This window comes from Alternaria conjuncta (assembly GCF_024043145.1).
Source record: "Alternaria conjuncta strain BMP 0040 chromosome Unknown scaffold_8, whole genome shotgun sequence".
Taxonomy (NCBI): domain Eukaryota; kingdom Fungi; phylum Ascomycota; class Dothideomycetes; order Pleosporales; family Pleosporaceae; genus Alternaria; species Alternaria conjuncta.
Window position 1 is genome coordinate 1,006,996 of NW_026250097.1, and position 18,749 is coordinate 1,025,744.

General features: G+C 51.8%; 6 protein-coding genes across 6 annotated transcripts; 1 reads left to right on the plus strand and 5 right to left on the minus strand.

Annotated features, from left to right (window-relative positions):
* Positions 1 to 340: 340 nt before the first annotated feature.
* On the minus strand, positions 341 to 1,672 carry J4E85_006143 (uncharacterized protein; the record flags this gene model as incomplete). The annotated part of the gene is made up of 1 exon (XM_051470383.1): positions 341 to 1,672. The coding sequence occupies one exon, from the start codon at positions 1,670 to 1,672 to the stop codon at positions 341 to 343; it is 1,332 nt and encodes a 443-aa protein (XP_051325871.1).
* A 553-nt stretch (positions 1,673 to 2,225) lies between these two features.
* Positions 2,226 to 4,252, plus strand: J4E85_006144 (uncharacterized protein; the record flags this gene model as incomplete). The annotated part of the gene is made up of 2 exons (XM_051470384.1): positions 2,226 to 3,602; positions 3,674 to 4,252. The coding sequence occupies 2 exons, from the start codon at positions 2,226 to 2,228 to the stop codon at positions 4,250 to 4,252; spliced, it is 1,956 nt and encodes a 651-aa protein (XP_051325872.1).
* Positions 4,253 to 5,307: 1,055 nt separating this feature from the next.
* Positions 5,308 to 5,731, minus strand: J4E85_006145 (uncharacterized protein; the record flags this gene model as incomplete). Its single annotated transcript, XM_051470385.1, has 2 exons — positions 5,308 to 5,636; positions 5,692 to 5,731. 2 exons carry the CDS (start codon positions 5,729 to 5,731, stop codon positions 5,308 to 5,310), a joined length of 369 nt encoding a protein of 122 aa, XP_051325873.1.
* A 1,377-nt stretch (positions 5,732 to 7,108) lies between these two features.
* Positions 7,109 to 8,795, minus strand: DHH1 (DExD/H-box ATP-dependent RNA helicase dhh1; the record flags this gene model as incomplete). The annotated part of the gene is made up of 4 exons (XM_051470386.1): positions 7,109 to 7,921; positions 7,972 to 8,568; positions 8,624 to 8,702; positions 8,752 to 8,795. The coding sequence occupies 4 exons, from the start codon at positions 8,793 to 8,795 to the stop codon at positions 7,109 to 7,111; spliced, it is 1,533 nt and encodes a 510-aa protein (XP_051325874.1).
* Positions 8,796 to 10,930: 2,135 nt separating this feature from the next.
* On the minus strand, positions 10,931 to 12,971 carry J4E85_006147 (uncharacterized protein; the record flags this gene model as incomplete). Its single annotated transcript, XM_051470387.1, has 6 exons — positions 10,931 to 11,836; positions 11,885 to 11,982; positions 12,142 to 12,247; positions 12,298 to 12,441; positions 12,487 to 12,687; positions 12,738 to 12,971. 6 exons carry the CDS (start codon positions 12,969 to 12,971, stop codon positions 10,931 to 10,933), a joined length of 1,689 nt encoding a protein of 562 aa, XP_051325875.1.
* Positions 12,972 to 14,548: 1,577 nt separating this feature from the next.
* Positions 14,549 to 18,043, minus strand: J4E85_006148 (uncharacterized protein; the record flags this gene model as incomplete). The annotated part of the gene is made up of 3 exons (XM_051470388.1): positions 14,549 to 14,993; positions 15,041 to 15,729; positions 15,782 to 18,043. The coding sequence occupies 3 exons, from the start codon at positions 18,041 to 18,043 to the stop codon at positions 14,549 to 14,551; spliced, it is 3,396 nt and encodes a 1,131-aa protein (XP_051325876.1).
* Positions 18,044 to 18,749: the final 706 nt, after the last annotated feature.

Sequence of the window (18,749 nt, forward strand, 5' to 3'; positions counted from 1 at the left end):
GAGTTTCTTTGGTTATGTCGGCGCTTTCACGTGTACCAGTACCCCTTTCAGCATTTGATCACTTTTCATACATGCTGAGGTATATGCGTACAAAATGGTTATGATTACATGGGGGAATGACACGGTTCTCGTTTTCTTTCTTGGGACCATGGGTAGCGTTAGCTAATGGAGTTCCGGTTTTATCTTCATCATTATTGTTGAGTCTACTTTCGATCGTGTGTGATGTGAAACTGATTACAACAATATGTGATGTTAATGATATGATCATGTCGTGAGTCCCATGCGTCAATGCGTCCAGATACTACGCACAGGGAGTTTCTCATAGCATTCATGTGTCTATTCATTTAATCGGCCCCGTCACACTCCTAACCATTACAGCAGCCTCTCTCTCCCAAGTCACAGCGACACCCTTGTTCGATAACGCCCCGGGTAACTGACTACCACGACTCACGCATTCCTTCACCGAATCCCCAACAGCAGTCTTGTTACTCCTCAGCGTCCTTGCAGACACACCGCCCTTGTTCATGAGCTCCTGCACTCTCGGCGCCATGTTGGAGGCGAGCGTCCTCCAGAAGTAGCTGGGTAATGACGAAGTGTCGAGGGCTTGGAGGAGGGGTTGCAGGAAGTTGGAAAAGTTCGGGGTACGCGAGGCGACGAGAAGGGGGTGTACGGGTGTCTTGATGCTTTCGAGGAGAGATTGTAGTGCGACGATGTTTTGGCACCGCGCGGATATCTCGAGGAGGGTGCGGTCTAACGTAGGGAGCTGGCCCAAGGCGCGCGCGAGCGATGCGAGGGATGACTTTAGCTGGGTCTGGAGGTAGTCTTGTAACGCATTGAGCATGAGGGTCGGTTCGAAGGTCTCGGTCGTGGTTTTGGTCGATACCGGCGAGAGGAGGTAGAGGGTGAGCAGCGCGGACGTGGTTCTCGACTTGGTGTCTTCGGTTTGCGAAAAGGTGGATGCCGATGTTTGACCTGATGAGGATAGTAGCGAGGACATGGAGAACTCCTTGACTACCTGCTGAGCGCGCGACGATATGCTGCGCTCGCCTGGGTTGACGAGCTCGCTCTTGAGCGTGTTCACCACGTTGACCCTGTCCAGGCCCTCACCCTCCTCGCCTGGCTTGGAAGCTGCAAGGAGCTGGCGCAATGACAGTATGGTATCTGCCGAGCGCACCATGGCTCTGTGATCCTCCCTCTTTGCGCTGCCGACGCCGCCCAGCTCCGACATGCGCACTTCGAGCTGTCTACCTAGCATGAGACATCGCGCGACGGCCCTGCCAAGCTTGACAGTCTCGCAGAGCCTCTCTGCTGTCAGTCGCACCTGCTCAGCGACCTCGTAGCGCTCAATGACCTCCTTCTCTAGTGTCTTGTACGACTCGGTCAAGCTGGCAACCTGTCCTTCCACCTCGTGCAGTATGCGTCCGCTCGATTCGGCATGGTCTCGCGTGTGTTCCAGCAGCGGCAGTGCCAACTTGGTGGTCAGGGTATCGATATGTGTGTCGACTTCCTGGACATCGAAGAGGACGCGCGACAGCGGTGTTGACAGATCTAGCGGGGTGTCGGAGGGGTTGTTGGTCGAGAGGACGAGCGTGTTGGCGAATGACGTCGCCGAGAAGTCTGGATCGAGGAAGGCCTCATAGTCGATGTATGAAGGCTCATCTTCTTTGGACATGGTGGGAGGTTGCTCGAATCATGGCCTGGCGCACTTGCGCAATGCTCGCTGTCCTAGCGCGTCCTTGCACCTCCGCATCTTCTCCGCGCCAAGCATCCCATCCGCTGCAGGTATGACTTGAGGACTGCACTGCCTGAGTCACCTATGACTCCATCTGATACAAGCCTCGCGACTTCACCGGATATCAGCACTTTGCCACACCTAGGCATCGCTGCTGGGGTCCAGCCATTGTACGCCTTGCGCCACCTCCCTCATGGTTACCTAGTATCGCTATCATGGCCACTCAGAATTGTCCATGGTCCATTGGGTTGCACAGTCAAGGCTGTAACCGCTGCTGTATTCACGTTGAATTGGAACGCCTGAAAAGGGTGAATAGCATGATTCTTGCAGGTAAAGCTGGTGCCTGCAGGCCGGTTTGGTGTATAAAGTAAAGGTACTTCTCACCATGTCTGTTGGTATGTCGAGTACAGAAGCAATATTTTCAGTCTCGTAACTCATACTTCTTGTCACTTCATCTACGCGCTTTATCTTGTCTTCATTGAAGACCGCCATTATGCCCGGCGAGACTCCCACCAACGGTGTCAAGGACACGAATGGCACTACGGAATTCGCGCCAGAAGGTTCTCTTGCATCCTTCAAGAACTTCTATCAAGGCCCGCGGGACAAGAACAAACAGTGGAGTTGGACTGAGCAGGAACCTGAGGATGTCGCAGACCCTGCTGAGAATGAAGAGACGGCCCAACACGCTCTCATCACTCGTCTGCTCAAGTCAGACGACTCCCGCAGGAAATACAAGATCCACTCAATCATCATCCAGTCGCATTGGCTCAAGACTGCTCTTGCTGAAGTTCTGAAGGATTACCCAGCCATCCACTGTGAATTGAAACGCCTGGAGTTTGAGGCGCCATTCACTCCTTTCGTTCATCGATGGGCTCAACTACTTGAGTACAAAAGCAGAAAAGATCTCGATGCCACAACTGCTGAACACGTTGAGCTCCTCTACGAAGTTCTTTCCTCTGAGCTCAAGGACGTCATCAAGACATTCGAGGACTACATCAGCCATGGCATCGTCACATTCGATCATATCTGGATCATGTATCAGCCCGGCGCCCTCATCTACTCCAACTCTCACAATGGAGCGTATGGGGTCTACAAATTGAAGTCAGGCTCCTACGCCAATACCCAGTGCGGTAGGATTTACCAGATCAACCTTGAGGCCATCGACTGGAACGGCAGCACTTTCGGTCGTACTGCCCAGACTATTCGAATTCGAGAGTTTCATGGCACTGCTCCCATACTGGGCTTGACAGCCTTCCCATTGTCATTTCATCCTCATGAAGTCAAAGTCAGAGAAGCGCTGATCAGCCGTGGTAAGAAGTTTGAAGCACTTGCTGGCAGTCACTACAAGGCATACGATGGCTTCGCGATTGGATGGGACAGGGAGGGCAATGAGGCACCGTATATGTGCACCGGCCGTATCATTATTGACTCGGACAGCTTCCAACGCTTCTCTCCCCGCTCTATCAACCGAGTCGATCCTCTCAGCGCAAAAGAATGCGCCTCTGGTCCTGAAGCCGTCGCTGAGAAGCTCGAAATCCAAGACCCGACGGAGATGACGTACGTGTTTGGCAAGCAAGACAAGGAAGAACGTCTACGCCTCACCGAGGACCATCACCTTCTATGCTTGCCTAGAGTCCGGGGCTACTCGCTCAAGAAGAAGCAGTGGCTGTTTTTCTACCTTGATCTCATCGAAGACATCAAGTTCAATGACAACGCATTTGCTTCGCTCGTTCTCCCTCAGGACCAGAAGGAGCTCATTCTTGCGTTTGCCGAATCGCAGGCCATGAGCCAGTGCAAGTTCGACGACATCATCAGCGGAAAAGGCCGTGGCCATATCACTCTACTCAGCGGCCCTCCCGGAGTTGGCAAGGTAAGTCGCCCCACAAAGCTCCCCGCTTTTTGAACGAAACACAATGGGTCCAAGTTACTAACACCTTCTAGACTCTCACAGCAGAGTCTGTAGCCGAGCACATGCGCGCTCCCTTGTTCATGATGTCAGCAGGCGACTTGGGCATCGACCCGGACCAAGTCGAAAGCAAGCTTACCAATATCCTCGAGATGATCTCTAAGTGGAACGCCGTTCTTCTACTCGATGAATGTGACGTCTTTCTCGAGGCGCGCAGCACGCACGACCTAGAGCGGAACAAGCTCGTGTCCATCTTCCTGCGTGTGTTGGAGTACTACGAAGGCATGTTGTTCTTGACCACCAACCGTGTTGATAACATCGATGCTGCCTTCCAGTCCCGTATTCACATCAGCATGGCATACCCTGATCTCACGTCTGCTTCGCGAAAGAGCATCTGGCAAAACTTCTTGAAGAGCTTGGGTGGCTTGGAGGGCTGGAATGATCAGGATTTGGAGGAACTGGCAAGTGTGGAGCTCAACGGTCGTCAAATCAAGAACGTACTGAAGAGTGCATCACTGCTTTCTGCGCGGAAGAAGGAAGCTCTGAACAGGAAGTATGTGGATATGGTTCTGGGGATCGAGAAGAGGAGGCCTGGTGTGGCTGTGGGTTTCTAGAGGATTGGTAGTATCATGAGTAACGAGCTATCCCAGATTGTTCTCTTGGTATCGGACTAAAGTTGGAGACAATATCTACAAGCCGTTCATTTGATGATTTCCTGATCATATCCCACTTCCGAATCATGCCCATGCCCAATTATCGTTCTCCAGCACTTGGGGGCTTCTTGAGTTGGGGCTCATAGAGCTCAACCTTGAACGTCCTTCCCTCGGGATAGCGCTCTAAGAGAAATGGCGTTAGCTTCCTGTTCCGACTGTTCAAAATTTCGTCGACTTACCAGTCAGCACAGAGACTTGTGTCATCAACTGCACGTGCAAATTCACCAGTGCTTGTTCCATATCTCTATTCGCAGCATTCCCGACACGTAGCACTTGTCCACCAATTCCGTTGACGTTATATCCAAACAGCTTTGCCTGAGCAGTGTTAGTGCTGTCGCGGGAGGTAGTAATGTAGTAAGTATATCCAGGGCCGTAGAGTAGGCGTGGATTGTCTTTGATGAGGGAAAGTAGGTGGTAGCGTTCAAAGTGGCTGACCATCGTGGAGTCTATCGAGAACAGTTCTAGGTTGGTCTAAGAACCAGCCATATATGCGTTCTGCCGACAAGCAGAAGACGGCGTTTGATGTTCAGCAAACTATTCGTGGATCGTAAAATACATGACATGGGCATATATGGGGTAGGTAAGTCCGAAGAAACAAGTCAATGGATGTTTTCCCCCCTCCTCGAGATACCTTTTGTACGCTCAAGTACATGCAGTCTCACCTTGGCGATGCTGATGTTTCCCTTGATGATAGGTCGAGACGCAAAGAGACAGCTGCGATGGGAAGATACCACACCCTTTGGAAGTCGCGTTGGACAAAACATGAACCAGAAGGGTAGTCAACTGTACATCGTATAGTGGTATGGGATCGGATCACGCAAAGCATACGGACACCACGGAGTCAGGAACGAGAGCAGAATAGTTTGAGCACCAGAAACAATGTATCAATTAGCGAGTTCCCGTCGGCAAATCTTCAAGTGACCGAATCAGGCCGTCTATAGACAAGCGATGGTCTTCTAGCTGGGAGGCTTTATTATCATCCCAGTGAATGTCACTCCCTTCTTCAGACGTTGATCGTAGCGCGCAACTTCGTGCCTCAGCTCTTTTGCCAACGCATTGACGGCCTTAGGAACGGTGATGGGAGTGTCCTTCTGGCCTACGGTGTGCGTCATGAGTACGAAGCCGTCTCTCTCTGCGGGCAGATCATAGGCGACAAGTAATGCTGTTGTAGCCCCGACCTGGTCTGCTTCGCCTGATTTATCCTTCGGATCTTTATGATGATCCGCAGCTTGGTAAGTGACCACTTCGTAGGTGCTGTCACGACCATAGAGCAGACGGGCATTTGCTATTGATGTTAGCCATAGGGGAGACATGTGACAGATGTATAGAGTGTTGGTTACCTTTGATAAGATCAATCGTGTCAATCTTCTCGCGATCCATGTTGAGTCAGGAATGGGTGGTCAGCGGAAGTTATGATTGAGCTCGTATCACGGAGACCCCAGATCTTCATCTAGTCCAGCCATCGGATTTGCTTGCTGTCAAGCCGATATGCCTAGCCAATGTATGTCACATAGCTCGAATTCATTTTACAACAAACAAGCTTGCTACCTGGAAGGAGACAAGCTACAACACATCAGGGAATTCAGGCTTGAGGAGAGTCAATTTGCATTGAGAGGATCTGGGGCTATCTTAACGCAACTTCAACACGATGCCAGAACAGTATCGCGTAATCAGTAACGGTAGTCGCGGCAACGAGAGAGCAACAAATCCTCTACTCATCGCGAACCGCGACCGTAATCCATGAGTCCTTCAATTATGTCCTCAAAGGCTTTTTCTTCTTTTCTTGTTTTGATAACGTGTCTTGTTATCTCTTCTTATTGGGAATACTTCCACCACACGAGACCCGCAGAGTCGACAGCAAATCTTGGCAAACATGGACGAGAAGTTGCATGTCCTAAGGTATTCGTGTGACTGCATCGGAAGTATAGATCCAGTCTGATCTGGCCTTGGGCTTGCTGTACAAAGCACAAGATGACTAGGCTTGAAGGGAGCTAAATCGTAGCGCCGAGTAGGTGCGGTACCCTAGGGGAGGGAGGAGGGCCGCTAGAGCCCATAGCGTAATGACATGCGACAAGGTGTAGCATCGCATCGAGTAGGGTGAGAATGTAGTTGTATGGCCATAGACAGTAATTGCTGTCAAGAACCAGACATGGAAGTGATAACGTGCCGTCAATGGAGACGTAGAATAGCTCGATGGAGCTACACATATCCAGTAGCGTCGTGAACAGGGTATAGTCGTACCGAAGAAGATCGTACCCAATCGCAATCCTCTATACAAGGAGGACTGGGCTTTTGAAAAGACTATACCTAACCGCCAAATGCTGTTGAAAAGAGGATGGAAGTGAGAACTGAAGACTAAGAGCGCGCAGAACTGGAGACAGTGCACTCTGCTGCAGAGGCAAAAGGCTCCAGCAACGCAAGTCGGCGAAACCAGCCAACCGACGCAAAGCAAAAACTAGACGCGACCCTGGTAGACCTTGATATATAGTACATGTAGAAAGGTCGAGATCGTTAGAACCGTATTGCGCCGATGATTCGATTCGTTAAACCTGATAGCAGAAGTCCAGATATTCCGTACCGCGTCGTCGGCGCGACTGATCGCATAGTCATGAAAAAAGAAAGAAATGTAATGAACACATATGGATGCAAGGCAACCAAATGATATCGCAGCCTCTTGACAGAGAATTGTCGTGACATCAAGATTTAATCTAGATGTCAGGTTCAAGACACTGCAGAGATCGGGACCACCAGACTTTTCTACGAGGCAGGAGGTGGACCTGTAGGCTGTGGCCTAGGATTTCGCTGAGGGTTCTGACCGTTTGGCTGACGGTTCTGTTGGTTTTGTGGAGGACCTCGGCGCTGTCCCTGGAACTGGCCGCCGCCACCACGACCGCCACGGAAGCCGCCTCGCGCGTTGGGGTTACCGCGCGCAGCACCATCTTGTTCTTGTTGCTGACCTTGACCTTGACCAGGAACACGTTGGGCGCTGGACATAGGGCGAGGGATTGATTCGGGGGATTCGTAAACGTATAGGTTCTTCTCGATGACTTGCGGGATGGGCTGGATTTCGGTACCAAGCTCCTGTTCGATCCTGTAAAGGTTGAAGCGATCTTCCCAGTTGATTAGGTTGATAGCTAGACCCAGATGTCCGAAACGACCAGATCGACCGATCCTATGCAGATATGTCTCGGCGTTCTTCGGGAAATCAAAGTTGATGACGACGTTGACAGCCTGAATATCGATACCGCGGGTGAGCAAATCTGAACAGACAAGGTTTCGGCATACACCATTGCGGAAGTCGTGGAAGACGCGGTTACGGTTGTGCTGGAGCATGCGCGCATGCGAGTAGAAGCAGGAGTATCCGAGTTCGGTGATCTTCTTCGCAAGAAGCTCTACACGGTTTGTGGAGTTGCAGAAGATGATGGACTGATTAATCTGCAGCTTGTTGAAGAGGGTGTTCAAACAGTGGACCTTCTGCTTCTCCTCAACGAAGGCGTAGTATTGTGTGATACCGCGAAGGGTCAGCTCGTCCATCAGGTTGATTTCGTACGGAGAGTTCATGTGTTTGTCCTGTACCGTATTAGCAAGCTTGTCGTCGTAGAGACGCTGGTCAAACGTACCTTGAAGCTCTTGACTACGATAGGAAAGGTAGCGCTGAACAGCATGACTTGCCTGTCCTTGGGATGGAAGCCAAGAAGCTGCTCTACAACGGGGGTAAACTCAGGTGACAAGAGCTTGTCAGCCTCGTCCATGACAAATGTTTGGCAGGCGGACAGATCTGCTACGCCCTTTCCAGCCAGATCCAGGATCCTACCAGGTGTTCCAACGATGATGTGAACGGGGTCGCTCAACCGTATAATATCATCCTTCAATCCTGTGCCACCAGTCGAGACCATGACGTTTACACCGAGGTGCTGTCCCAATTGCTTGCACACCTGGGATGTTTGTAGTGCGAGTTCTCGGGTGGGAACGAGGATCAGAGCTTGCGTCTTGGGGCTCTTCGGGTTTATGCGCTCGAGGGTAGGGATAACAAAGGCGGCTGTCTTTCCGGTACCGTTCTTCGCTCGCGCGAGGATGTCTCGGCCGGTGAGGGCTACTGGGATCGTCTCTTCTTGAATTGGTGACGGCTTCTCGAATCCAGCCTCGAAAATGCCCATCATGAGCTCGCGCTTGATGAAGAAGTCTTCAAACTCGAGGCCCTTGGTCGCTGTAACATCCTACCCTAGCATTAGCTCACGTCCAATATATATGATGCCCAAGTCCATAGCCTACCTCTGTCTGCGGTCGCGCATCCTTCGCTGGCGCATTCAAACCGGCTTTCCAGTTTGCCTCTCCTGATGGTGTAGCATCGCTGGGAATATGTCAGCGCGTAGTTCTTGCTTCGTTGGACATGGACTCACCTTAGCTGCGTTGCCGCTAGTTGGTTGGTGATTTCTGAAGTCATTGTGTATGTGGGTCCACCGAAGGTGGGGTTGTTGGTCGGAACGTCAAGGTCTGGTAGTGTGGATAGAGGCGCGATTGGTGTGTGTGCAACGCTTGCGGCAGAGCAGAGCAGATGCAAGTGAGGGGTTTGGGTGTGGAGGCTCGTGTAGTGTATGCCGAAGAAAGTGGGGTCAGGTAAGCGCGGGATGGGAGTGCTGACTGTTTAGCAGCAACTCGGGTGTCGGCTTCTCGTGGTGGTGTGCGTTGTGAAGAGGCTGATTGAGGCTCGGAAGAGTCGTAATGTAGTGGTTTCGCCTTGTGGAGTCGTCTGCGAGTGGAGGTTCGCGCGGGGGTTACTGAGGACAGTAGGAGTTAGTAGATGCCTCGAGAGGGTAAGCGCAGAGAAGATGGTGTAATTTTGTGCAGTGAGGTCGGTCTGTGTGGTGTTGTGGTAGCTGGGCGGGCCGCTTTATGCAGAAGGAACTTGAAGCTGGTGGAGGGCAAGGGTCCGTGCGTGCTTGTCATTGGCCCTTCTGACGTCGGTGCCAGGGCGACTATCTCAGTCCCCGTCTGCGACATCCAATCCTTGACTATCCAACTTGAGGATTTCTGTGCAATGATAGCGGCGTATTCTCATTGCACCTTCTCTGTTTGCCGCTTTCGGACTTGATACCACGCGCCAGGTCCGCTCTATAGCTGTACGTTTCATGTGTAATGCTGCATGACAACATGAGTATTGACGACGAATGTAGCATATTCCAGCCAGAAACATATCGGCCACACTATTGATTCGATAACTGAATCTCTCCACATCAGTCATACGTGTCGGTTTTGTCTTTCGACAGTTGCATAAACAGCCGCCGAAAAGCGTACTCAAAGCCCATAACTCACCATGTCGTCTTTGCTCGGCCTCTCAAGGGCCCTTCGTACGCTCAGGACACCCCAGACTACCAGAAAAATGACCTCCCACTTCTTCTCTCCTTCCCATACGCCCCGACACCTCAATCTACCACGATCACGCCTCTTCTCCTCCCGCGCATACGACGCCTACAGCGCTCAAGTAAAGTCCAACAAGCTTGTCCTGTATGGACTCATGGGTACCAATATTGCCATCTTCGGGTACGCGGCTTTTCTTAAGAGCCAAGCTATACAGGGCTTCCAGATGCCATACCAAAAGTTCATGGACACGATGACATTGAACCTCGACAAATTTCGAAACGGAAACTACACGTCGCTGCTCACTGCGGCGTTCACGCACGTGGATCTCTTCCACATATTGTCGAACATGGTCAGCGTTTATTTCTTGGGCTCTTTCTTAGCGGCAGCGCCTGTGATAACGCCAATGCGATACCTGACTATCGCTCTGGGCTCTGGGATTGCGGGAGGAGTGGGCGCTTTGTTCAATCGGTATTACAAGTTGCGTTCTGAAGGCCCTAACGCCAGAGACTATTCAAGGACTCTTGGATTCTCCGGAGCCGTCATGGGCATCGGCGCTGTGGCAGCGTGCATGAACCCGCACGCGAGAGTGCTGATCTATGGCATCGTACCGATGCCACTTTGGGCTATGACTGCCGCTTATGCCGTCTACGATGGATTTTATCTCAACGACTCGAACTCGCGAATAAGTCATGCCGGGCATCTAGGAGGGTTGGCGTTTGGGCTCGTGTACTACTTCACCAGGTTGCATCGTCTTAGGTTCTGAGGGGAATAGTACAGCCGGGGTGTTCTCAACATGTTCTGTAAACGTAAAGGACTTCCTGATCAGGTTCTGTGTGCTGCTAAGCTATTGTAATGTCTGTTGGTTGGCAAGTGGATAGTGCAGAGTACGCTTCCGGATCTTGTGATACGATTATCAGACTACATAATATGTATGTAACCTGTGAATACCACGATCTATTACCCGCTTTAGGCGGGTATTACACAGGCTCAGCTATCATCCCTCTCTCCCTATCACATATGCAATTCTGATAGTCCCATAGCTCTACCCAAACACCGTGATACACCCCATCTTAATATGCTACACAGGGAAGAGACAAATGGAATGTGGGAACCAAGTCGACTCTCAATCGTAAAGCCTGTCTGCTATCAACGCATTAGCTTGCTTCTGAGAACCCGCTGATCAGGATGTTGTAGCTTACTGAACTCCTCAAATCTACCTCAAGCGGTTTTCTTGGAAGGACTGGCGACTTCCGGCTCGTCATCAGTGCCGAGCTCTGCGTCGCCGTTGGTGCCAATGTCGTCCTTGGACATGAACTTCGGCAAGCCCTGTGGGGTGTAGGACTTGTTTGGAGTGTACTTGGGTGTTGTAGACTCCTCAACCTCCATCTCTTTCACTTCCTCGCCTTCGGAGCTTTCGATGATGACTTCCTCAGACAGCGCGCTCTTGCGCGGTGGTGGACGCTTCCGCTTGACCGCTTCTTTGTCCTCTTCCTCCTCGTCAATGAGCTCTTCAGACCGACCACTCTTCCTGGGTCTACCCCGCTTCTTGGGGATTTGCCCTTTGGCCTTCAACTTCGCTGCTTTAGCAGCCTTCTTCTTGGCAGCCAAAGAGAACTCCTCGTCCTCATCAGAACCTTCTTTCTTCCACGCCCGACCTTTGCCCTTGAAGTGCTTGGGCTTTGCAGGCTCCGGCTCCGTTTCTTCTTGAAGCAAAGCCATGGCTTCTTCATCTAGCGAAGCCAGAAGGGCGTCATCTATATTCCTACTGATCGACGCCACCGACGCTCTCCTGCCCTCTGCAGTCGGTGATGTGTTATTCGATTCCTGGGCGTCCCCGTTTGTGGGCTCTACATCCTCAAACAGCTGCGAGTCGTGGTAGTATGGCCTCTGCTGTGCTGGCTTTCGTGTCCGTAGTCCGCGTCGAGTGGAGCCTGCTGACGCGGTGGTCGGATCTGGAGAAGCCGCAGCAGAGTCAACATCTTGAGCCATCTTACTACTAGCGCTGGGTGTGACGGTTCTGTTGAATGTGGCATTCAACTCGATTGCCTCTGCGACATTGGTGGGCGTGACTTCGGTGTGAGCACCTGCCTCGGCGGCTCCGCCTTCAATAGCAGAATCTTCAGACTTGAACAGGTTAGCAAATTAACCGTGAACCTAAAGACGAATACTTACGGCAGTCTTCGTCTTCGGTGTCTTTCTGGTGCTCAATTTGAGGATGTGGCTCTTCTTCGGTGTCTCTGACGCTGTTGCTGCGGTCGACGATTTCGGAGCTGTGACATGTTTTAGCAAGAACACAACAGACTAGCAAGCAATGTTTCGCGTGAAATGTCAAAGCACAAAGAGGTTCGGCACGGCCAGTATTTGGTGAACATGAAAAAACTACACAGGTGGGGTAATTAACATTCAAAATGGGTCCAAAATTCACATACCAGATCGAACAGGAAGAGGAGACACGATTGCAGATGCGGCAACCTCATCGATCGTAGTCTCCATCGGGTCCTCTAGCTCATCTTCGGGCGAGATGGTTTCTTCTGACTATGGGCAGGTTAGTGCATGCTGGGTAGCGAATAAACGATGAAACTCACAATAGGCTTCTTCCTGGCCTTTCGAGCAGAAGACTTGCGCTGGCCATTAACGGCGATGGCTGGTACTGTTGGCGTCGCGGTCTCTGCCCCCAAATCCTTACTGGCTTCACCTTCGTCGCTCGCCGAGGCGATGACCTCATCAGACTATGCTTGTCAGTAACTAGACGAAGGTATGCGAAGAGTACTCACGAGTGGCTTCTTCCGCGCTTTGCGCTTCTTCTTGCCGGAGGGACTCTGGTCTTCGGAGTTGGCCACGGCCGACGGTGTCGCAGACTCAGCCGCCCGTGACGCTCCATTACCGTTGGCAGTCGCATTCTTCTTTGGCCGACCAACCTGGCCACGAGCCTTGGTGGCTTGAGGTTTGGCCTTGACAGGTGGGGCCTCTTCGTCCTGGAACTTTTAGCATACGGTATAATTAGCTCATTATGACAATGACCTACAGTTGAATCAGACTCCTCAAACATGCTCAGCGCTGTGTAGTATAGCGAGAGACCACCAGTCATTTTTTGAGACTCGACCCATTCCTCGTATGATGGGGAAGGACCGTTCTGATTTGCTTCTTTCCAATCCATGAACTCCCGGTGACCATGCTTGTCTTCCCAGAAAACGGGAGAGCTGTCGCTAGACTTGTGGGTACTCTTCCTTCCAGATGCCGCGTGGCCGTTGGGAGCCATGGTGAACCGAGAAAAAGACACAATGGCAGCCAAGGTTGAGCGGCGGCCGTGACAAGCGCAAGAACAGGTTGCAGAAATTGACGCGGGTTGAAGATGCGGACGCAAAAATGCGCAATAAAAGATTGGGTTGACTAGAAGTATGGAATGAAGTGGCGCGGGAAGATGCGCGCGAGGTTGATGGTTGTTGTGAGGAAGTTAAGTTACAGAAGAGATCCAAGTCCGAGATGATCCACGTCTGGTCAACTGGTGCCACCTTAGCTTAGAATTCTCAAAGTCGCCAGGCGATAAAGCGGCCCGCGGCAACTACTTACCGAAGATAAGCAACTGACTGTTATTGAAGTCTGGCTCGAATTATGATGCTGATGTCGCTCAAAGTGGAGGGAGGTGTGGACAGTGGGATGGGCTTGTTATTAGCGCGCGGACCTCAAATTTGAGCTCGACCACTGATGGAATCGAGGCGTATCACCAACACCAGTTTCCCTTCTCAGCATTCATCGTGAAAATTGGAGGCTTGGCTGCGCATCATTGGCGCATACGACCTTTCACGTTCACCTACACCATTTTTAGCACTTGCGTGCTCCTTGGGAGTGCTCTAACGAGATTACTGATGTTGTGACCTGTCTTGCTACTTGTTTTAAGAAGGTAAGCGTCGCTACCGGAACTTTTATCATAATCTGAGTACCTGCTATGAAATCTCGGAGGAACTATGTACTTACTGCTGTAAGCTTGGGGGTCACACTGCGGCCGAGTTCCGCGATAGGTACAGCAGTGGTAAAAGGAAGTCATGTTCAAGCGCATGCTTCGAGACCCGCTGGCTCGCTCCCCGTATGCATTTGATTTTTCTCATTTATGATGTGACAGCCGCCTATATTGTCTGCGCAGTCCCATTCTGTAGTACGATATCAGCATGTGGGCAATCACACACTACAGCGGGTACGATAGCGATTGAATGCGATTCGAGCTGCGTCGTTGCATATCATATTAGTTATTGCATTTATACTCTACGTCTACTGCATCACCTCGTCAGCGACAAGTCATCCAAGTCACACACCAAACAGATAAGGTGATCATGCCACAAGAGTAGCATTGAGATATCTTAAGCCTCATGAATGCCGTGGTGCCATCCCCAATCTCGTCGGCCTGGTATATACAAAGAGCAAAAAAACGAAGCCCAAAGCTAGTCCATCATGAGACCAAACTGGCGTCGCAAACGCGCGAGCAGGAAAAATGCATAAAAGGCCACTGCGCATAATGCAGGATGGGTATACAAGGACGAGCCCTACCGCCTTCCCCGTGTAATAAGACAAATTTGCGCCCACCGGGATATGATGAGCAAGGTAAAGGAAAAATTACAAACGCCATAAGGACTTGTCCGATCTGCGGAAATGAATACCAATGGCGCAGAGTTGGCCGAAAGCAGTCGTCGAAAAAGCGGACAGGATAGAGATATGTCGATAAATGAAACAATGAATGCGAACGACTGCTTCTCAAAACCCAGAATGAGTGCCGCAAAGTCGAAATTACTGGAGATCATAGCGGCAGAGGATCCGCCGGTTCAACCCTCCAAAGCAATGCTCCTAGAAAGATTCGGGTGGGCTCGGCATGCCATGCGCGCTACCATCCTCTTTCTCTGGCTCTTGAACGCTATGATTCTCTCTTTGCACCGGTTCAAGCTTCAGCTTACCGATGGGTTTACCAATGCCCTTCATGAAGCCACCCTGATCGTTGCCATTGTCATCCTTCTCCTCGTCCAGCTTACGCTTTTTACGAGCCATTTGTTGCTGCTCTCTGAGAGGGCGTTTCCGAGGACTGGAGATCTTGCCTGTAGGTGGCAAGCGTGGCTTAGGGAATCGCTGCTTCGGAGGAAGATCATCATCCTCGACAAGCGGCTGGCTGTTGTTGTCATGGAGTTTACCCAAGAGCCAACTTTGGAGAAGACCAATCTGGTTCTCAGCGGTCTGGACGGTGACAGGCTCGAACTTCGGTGGCTCAGGCATAATGACACCAGTAGTAGTAATATTGCTGTGAATATTAGTAAGAACCTCATCAAAGCATATCGCGAAACACACCTATTGTCCTGCCTGGCATATGCATTGTGCACCCTGTTCTGTAGTAGATGCAACGGGACGCTGGAAGTAAGTCCGAACTCGATGTCAAGACCGAGCTCTTTGAAACCGAAGAAGTCTTCGCCAATGTCTTCTGCGAAGTCTCCACCCACGAATTGCTCGCTACCGTCGTTGAAGGCACCGGCCCCGTCAGCACCGGCGTTGTCCATAGCTGGTCGCAGGAGTTCAGCGTAGTATGACCGCATCCTATCATGCATGCCACCGAGCTTGGTACCAAGCCTCTCAACATCGTCCTTGACATAAGTCTCGAGAGACTCAAGATCGACACCATTCGCGTGCAAAGAGTGAAGGACAGCTTCTTCTTGAGTAAAGCGTGGTGTCCAGCTTGTAGCCTGTCCGTTAGGAAGAGTGATGGGGACATCTGACTTCATCTTCGGTGTTTCGCGATATACCCCGAGACTTGCAACAAGATTCTGGAAGAATTTCGCCGCAATGTCAGTAACGGCATCAAGAGCTGATGGCTGGAACTCTTCGAAACCAGCATGATAAAAGACTTTGCCAACGCTGCGTTGTAAGGCGGCGCGACAGACATAGGGGGCCATGATCGGCCCATCCTCGGATGTGACTGTTGGCTCGATGTCTGCCTCGTGGAAAGGTTGCGGTTCATATCGTTGAAACTGGTTTTGGTATAGCTATATGAATTAGCGGTCGGTATATTCCTTCGAATTTCGGATAAAAACTTACCTGCGATTGGATCTGCATCTGTTTGACGATGCCGATCTTTGCGCATATCTTCCTGGTTTCTTGCAGTATGTGGTTGTTGTCATCGAACTTGTGAACCAAAGCACTGTCTGGCGATACGAACTGCCCCTTTGGCAGAATACGCATGTACTCCTCAGCCTGAGGAATGACATAGCCCTCGGCGTCTTCAACCCATTGCAGGCGTTCAGAAAGGTCAGGAATGGCGCACACAGGGTCGTAGTAATCCGGAATCTGGCGCTCCTCTTCCCCTTCGATGCCCTCGGCGAGTGACTCACCAGCAGTGGCCTGAACGCCGTCTTTTCCGTCCGGAGCGGAGACGGCCCCGCTTGCAGTTTCTTCCTCGATAGCTTGCTTTCGGTGTCGTAGCCATCTTCTCATGCCAGCTTTTGTGCGTAGAATAGCAGGTTCATCTGGCTGTAGGTGGTCGTCACGGAACAGTCTATGCCTTTCTGACGCGATGATTGCTCGATCTCTTTTCGTCACTTGTTTCCATGTTTTGTATTCCAGATCATCCAGATCAGCATCCTCTTCCAGAACATCACTGACCGAGATACCAGTGCCGTCAGCCTCCGAAACGTCGGCTTGGCTACCATTCACGCCGTTTCGCGAAATGCTGTTCGGTCCCAACGGTGTCAATGTACCGGGTGGGGGAGGTGTCGAAAAGCCGTTGACGCTGCCTTCCATTTCGGAGTCTGCTCGAAGAAACTCGTTCTTAAGATTGGACACGGCGTTATTGAGAGATGGAGCTGATGGTTTTGTTTCCGGTCCCGGTGTGTCCTCCAGACCTGCTGGAGGGGCCTTTCTTGCTGTACTTGAGCCTTTGCCTCCCTTGCTTGGTGCCTTTCGTCCTCGTGAAGCCATGATAGGTTCCTCGTCTTCACTGTCGTCGGCGCCGTCGGCATCTGCATCGCCATGACGCATTCTCCGTTCTTCTGCCTCGACTTCTGCACGATCGCGAACAGTGATGTCCGGGATAAGGGGTACGAGCTTCTCGGTTTCCTTCTTCATGTGTAGTGCCTTTTTCCGGAGAAAGTGACTTGGGTCCGCGTTGTACTTTAAGCAGTTCGACCATATGAGCATAAGGTCGTCGACGAATTCCTTCTTGGACTTGTATTGGAGCTGCTTGAGCTTCTTCATCATCGTACCAATATCCATGGGCTGCTTAATCACGTTGTAGTAGTCCGGTGCCTCTCGTTTGTTGACGCGTTGAAGGAAGGGGTGGGCATGCTCGTTAGCCTTGAGTTCCATGAGGACCTTCTCTGTACTCTCGTATAGTTCCTCCTGTCCAACACGTTCTTCGTTTGCCCATTTACTCCTGTTCTTACGGACTTCGCTAATAAGGCTTCGGAGCTGCGCATCGGTCGCATGGACTTTGTCTCTTTGTGCGTCGATACGGGAGATGAGGTGCTTGAGTGTGAGACTGGACGCGCCAAGGTTAGTGGTGCTGAGAGTGCCTTGCTGGGGGGCGACGACGACGCTGTTGGGAGGTGCATTCGCAGGCGTTCCAGACGTTTCTATCTCTACTTGACGGTCGAGTTCGTCAAGCTTCTGCTGCTCTAGCATGGCGTCACGATCACTTTCCAACGAGTAGAACATTGTCTGGAAGCTCCGCCTGGCCGCATCCTCGGTCGCAATCTTATCCTGTTGTAGCTTCTTGCGCACATCGTCTGATGTCTTTGTGTGGTCCGACGAAGGTGTCCCGGTCCGGTCGTGACCTGACTTGTTCGATATGGAAGGAACGCGGAGGAGGCTTGGCGTGCTGGGAGCGGCAGCAGCAGCGCCATTGGCAGCGCCTTTTGAGTGTAGCGGCGAGGTGCGGGTATCGTCTTCGTCTTCGTCGTCTTCATCGTCGCCATAGTCGTCTTCGTCGATTGTGCGGGTTAACTTCTTCGGGGTGACGGCCGGTCGCGCGTCATGCGCCGCCGCATCCCCGGATGACGGGCGCGGCTCGTTGTCCAGGGCATCAACAGCATCACCCTCGTACGTGCCACCGATCACTGCAGAGAGACGCGCTTCTGTGCGTAGAAACTGTTCGCGCCATCGCGCCGCGCGGGGGTCTTCCTCTCCCACCATGTCTCCGTCCCCCATGTTGATCGCGTTGGAGGCGTTTGACATGGCCGCCTCATCATTCAGCGTCGCATTGGGGGTGCGTAATCGAGTCGCGTTGGGCGGTTGGTGCAGGTAGCGGGCATGGCTTGGGCGTTCTCGCGATGATGGAGGATATGGGGAAGCGCTGAAGGACATCGTCGTCGTCGGCTGTGGGGGGTCTTGGCGGTTCGCGACCTACGGGGAAGGCGCAACCAGAGGGCGACGTCCCAACTGGTCCAGGTGTCGCAACGCGATAAAATCAAGCATGGAAGGAGCTACCGGTCGAGCGAAAGGTTTGCCGATGACTGCGAGATGGAAGAGGGTATTGGGGCTCGCGTCTTGATGGCCACAGATACGGCCTTTGATGAACGAACGTGGTGTTAGGGTTGTAGGTGGATGGGGGCTATTCCTCGTCCAGCCGCCTTAGCGTTCTGCGCAGTCCAGGGCCCGCGTCACCTACCTACTTCCCAATATCAAAATGCTGTGACTGCTGTATGTACGCGTCGCAGTGTTTCTATCATCAGAATCAATTACAATCACGTCAATGTCTTCGGTTTATCCTCGATCGTCTTGCGCGCACTGACTTGGCTCCGACCGTGTCCCTAGGGGGTACCTAGGTTATGTTTACTTGCCAACTTTGAAGTATCGCACGCCTTGTGGGCCAGCACAGGGAACTACTTCGATGACTTTTGTTGTTCTTGTCCTTGCAAGTCCTTAAAGAGTGGCCCGAAGGTATTCGCTAGACATGATGCTACATAGGTATGCTTGCCGTCGGTACGACACCCGAGTACCTCTGGGGTACATCATATATGCAGCTCAGAAAACCTACAGCCCTACCTATGCTACATGATAGTCGCACACC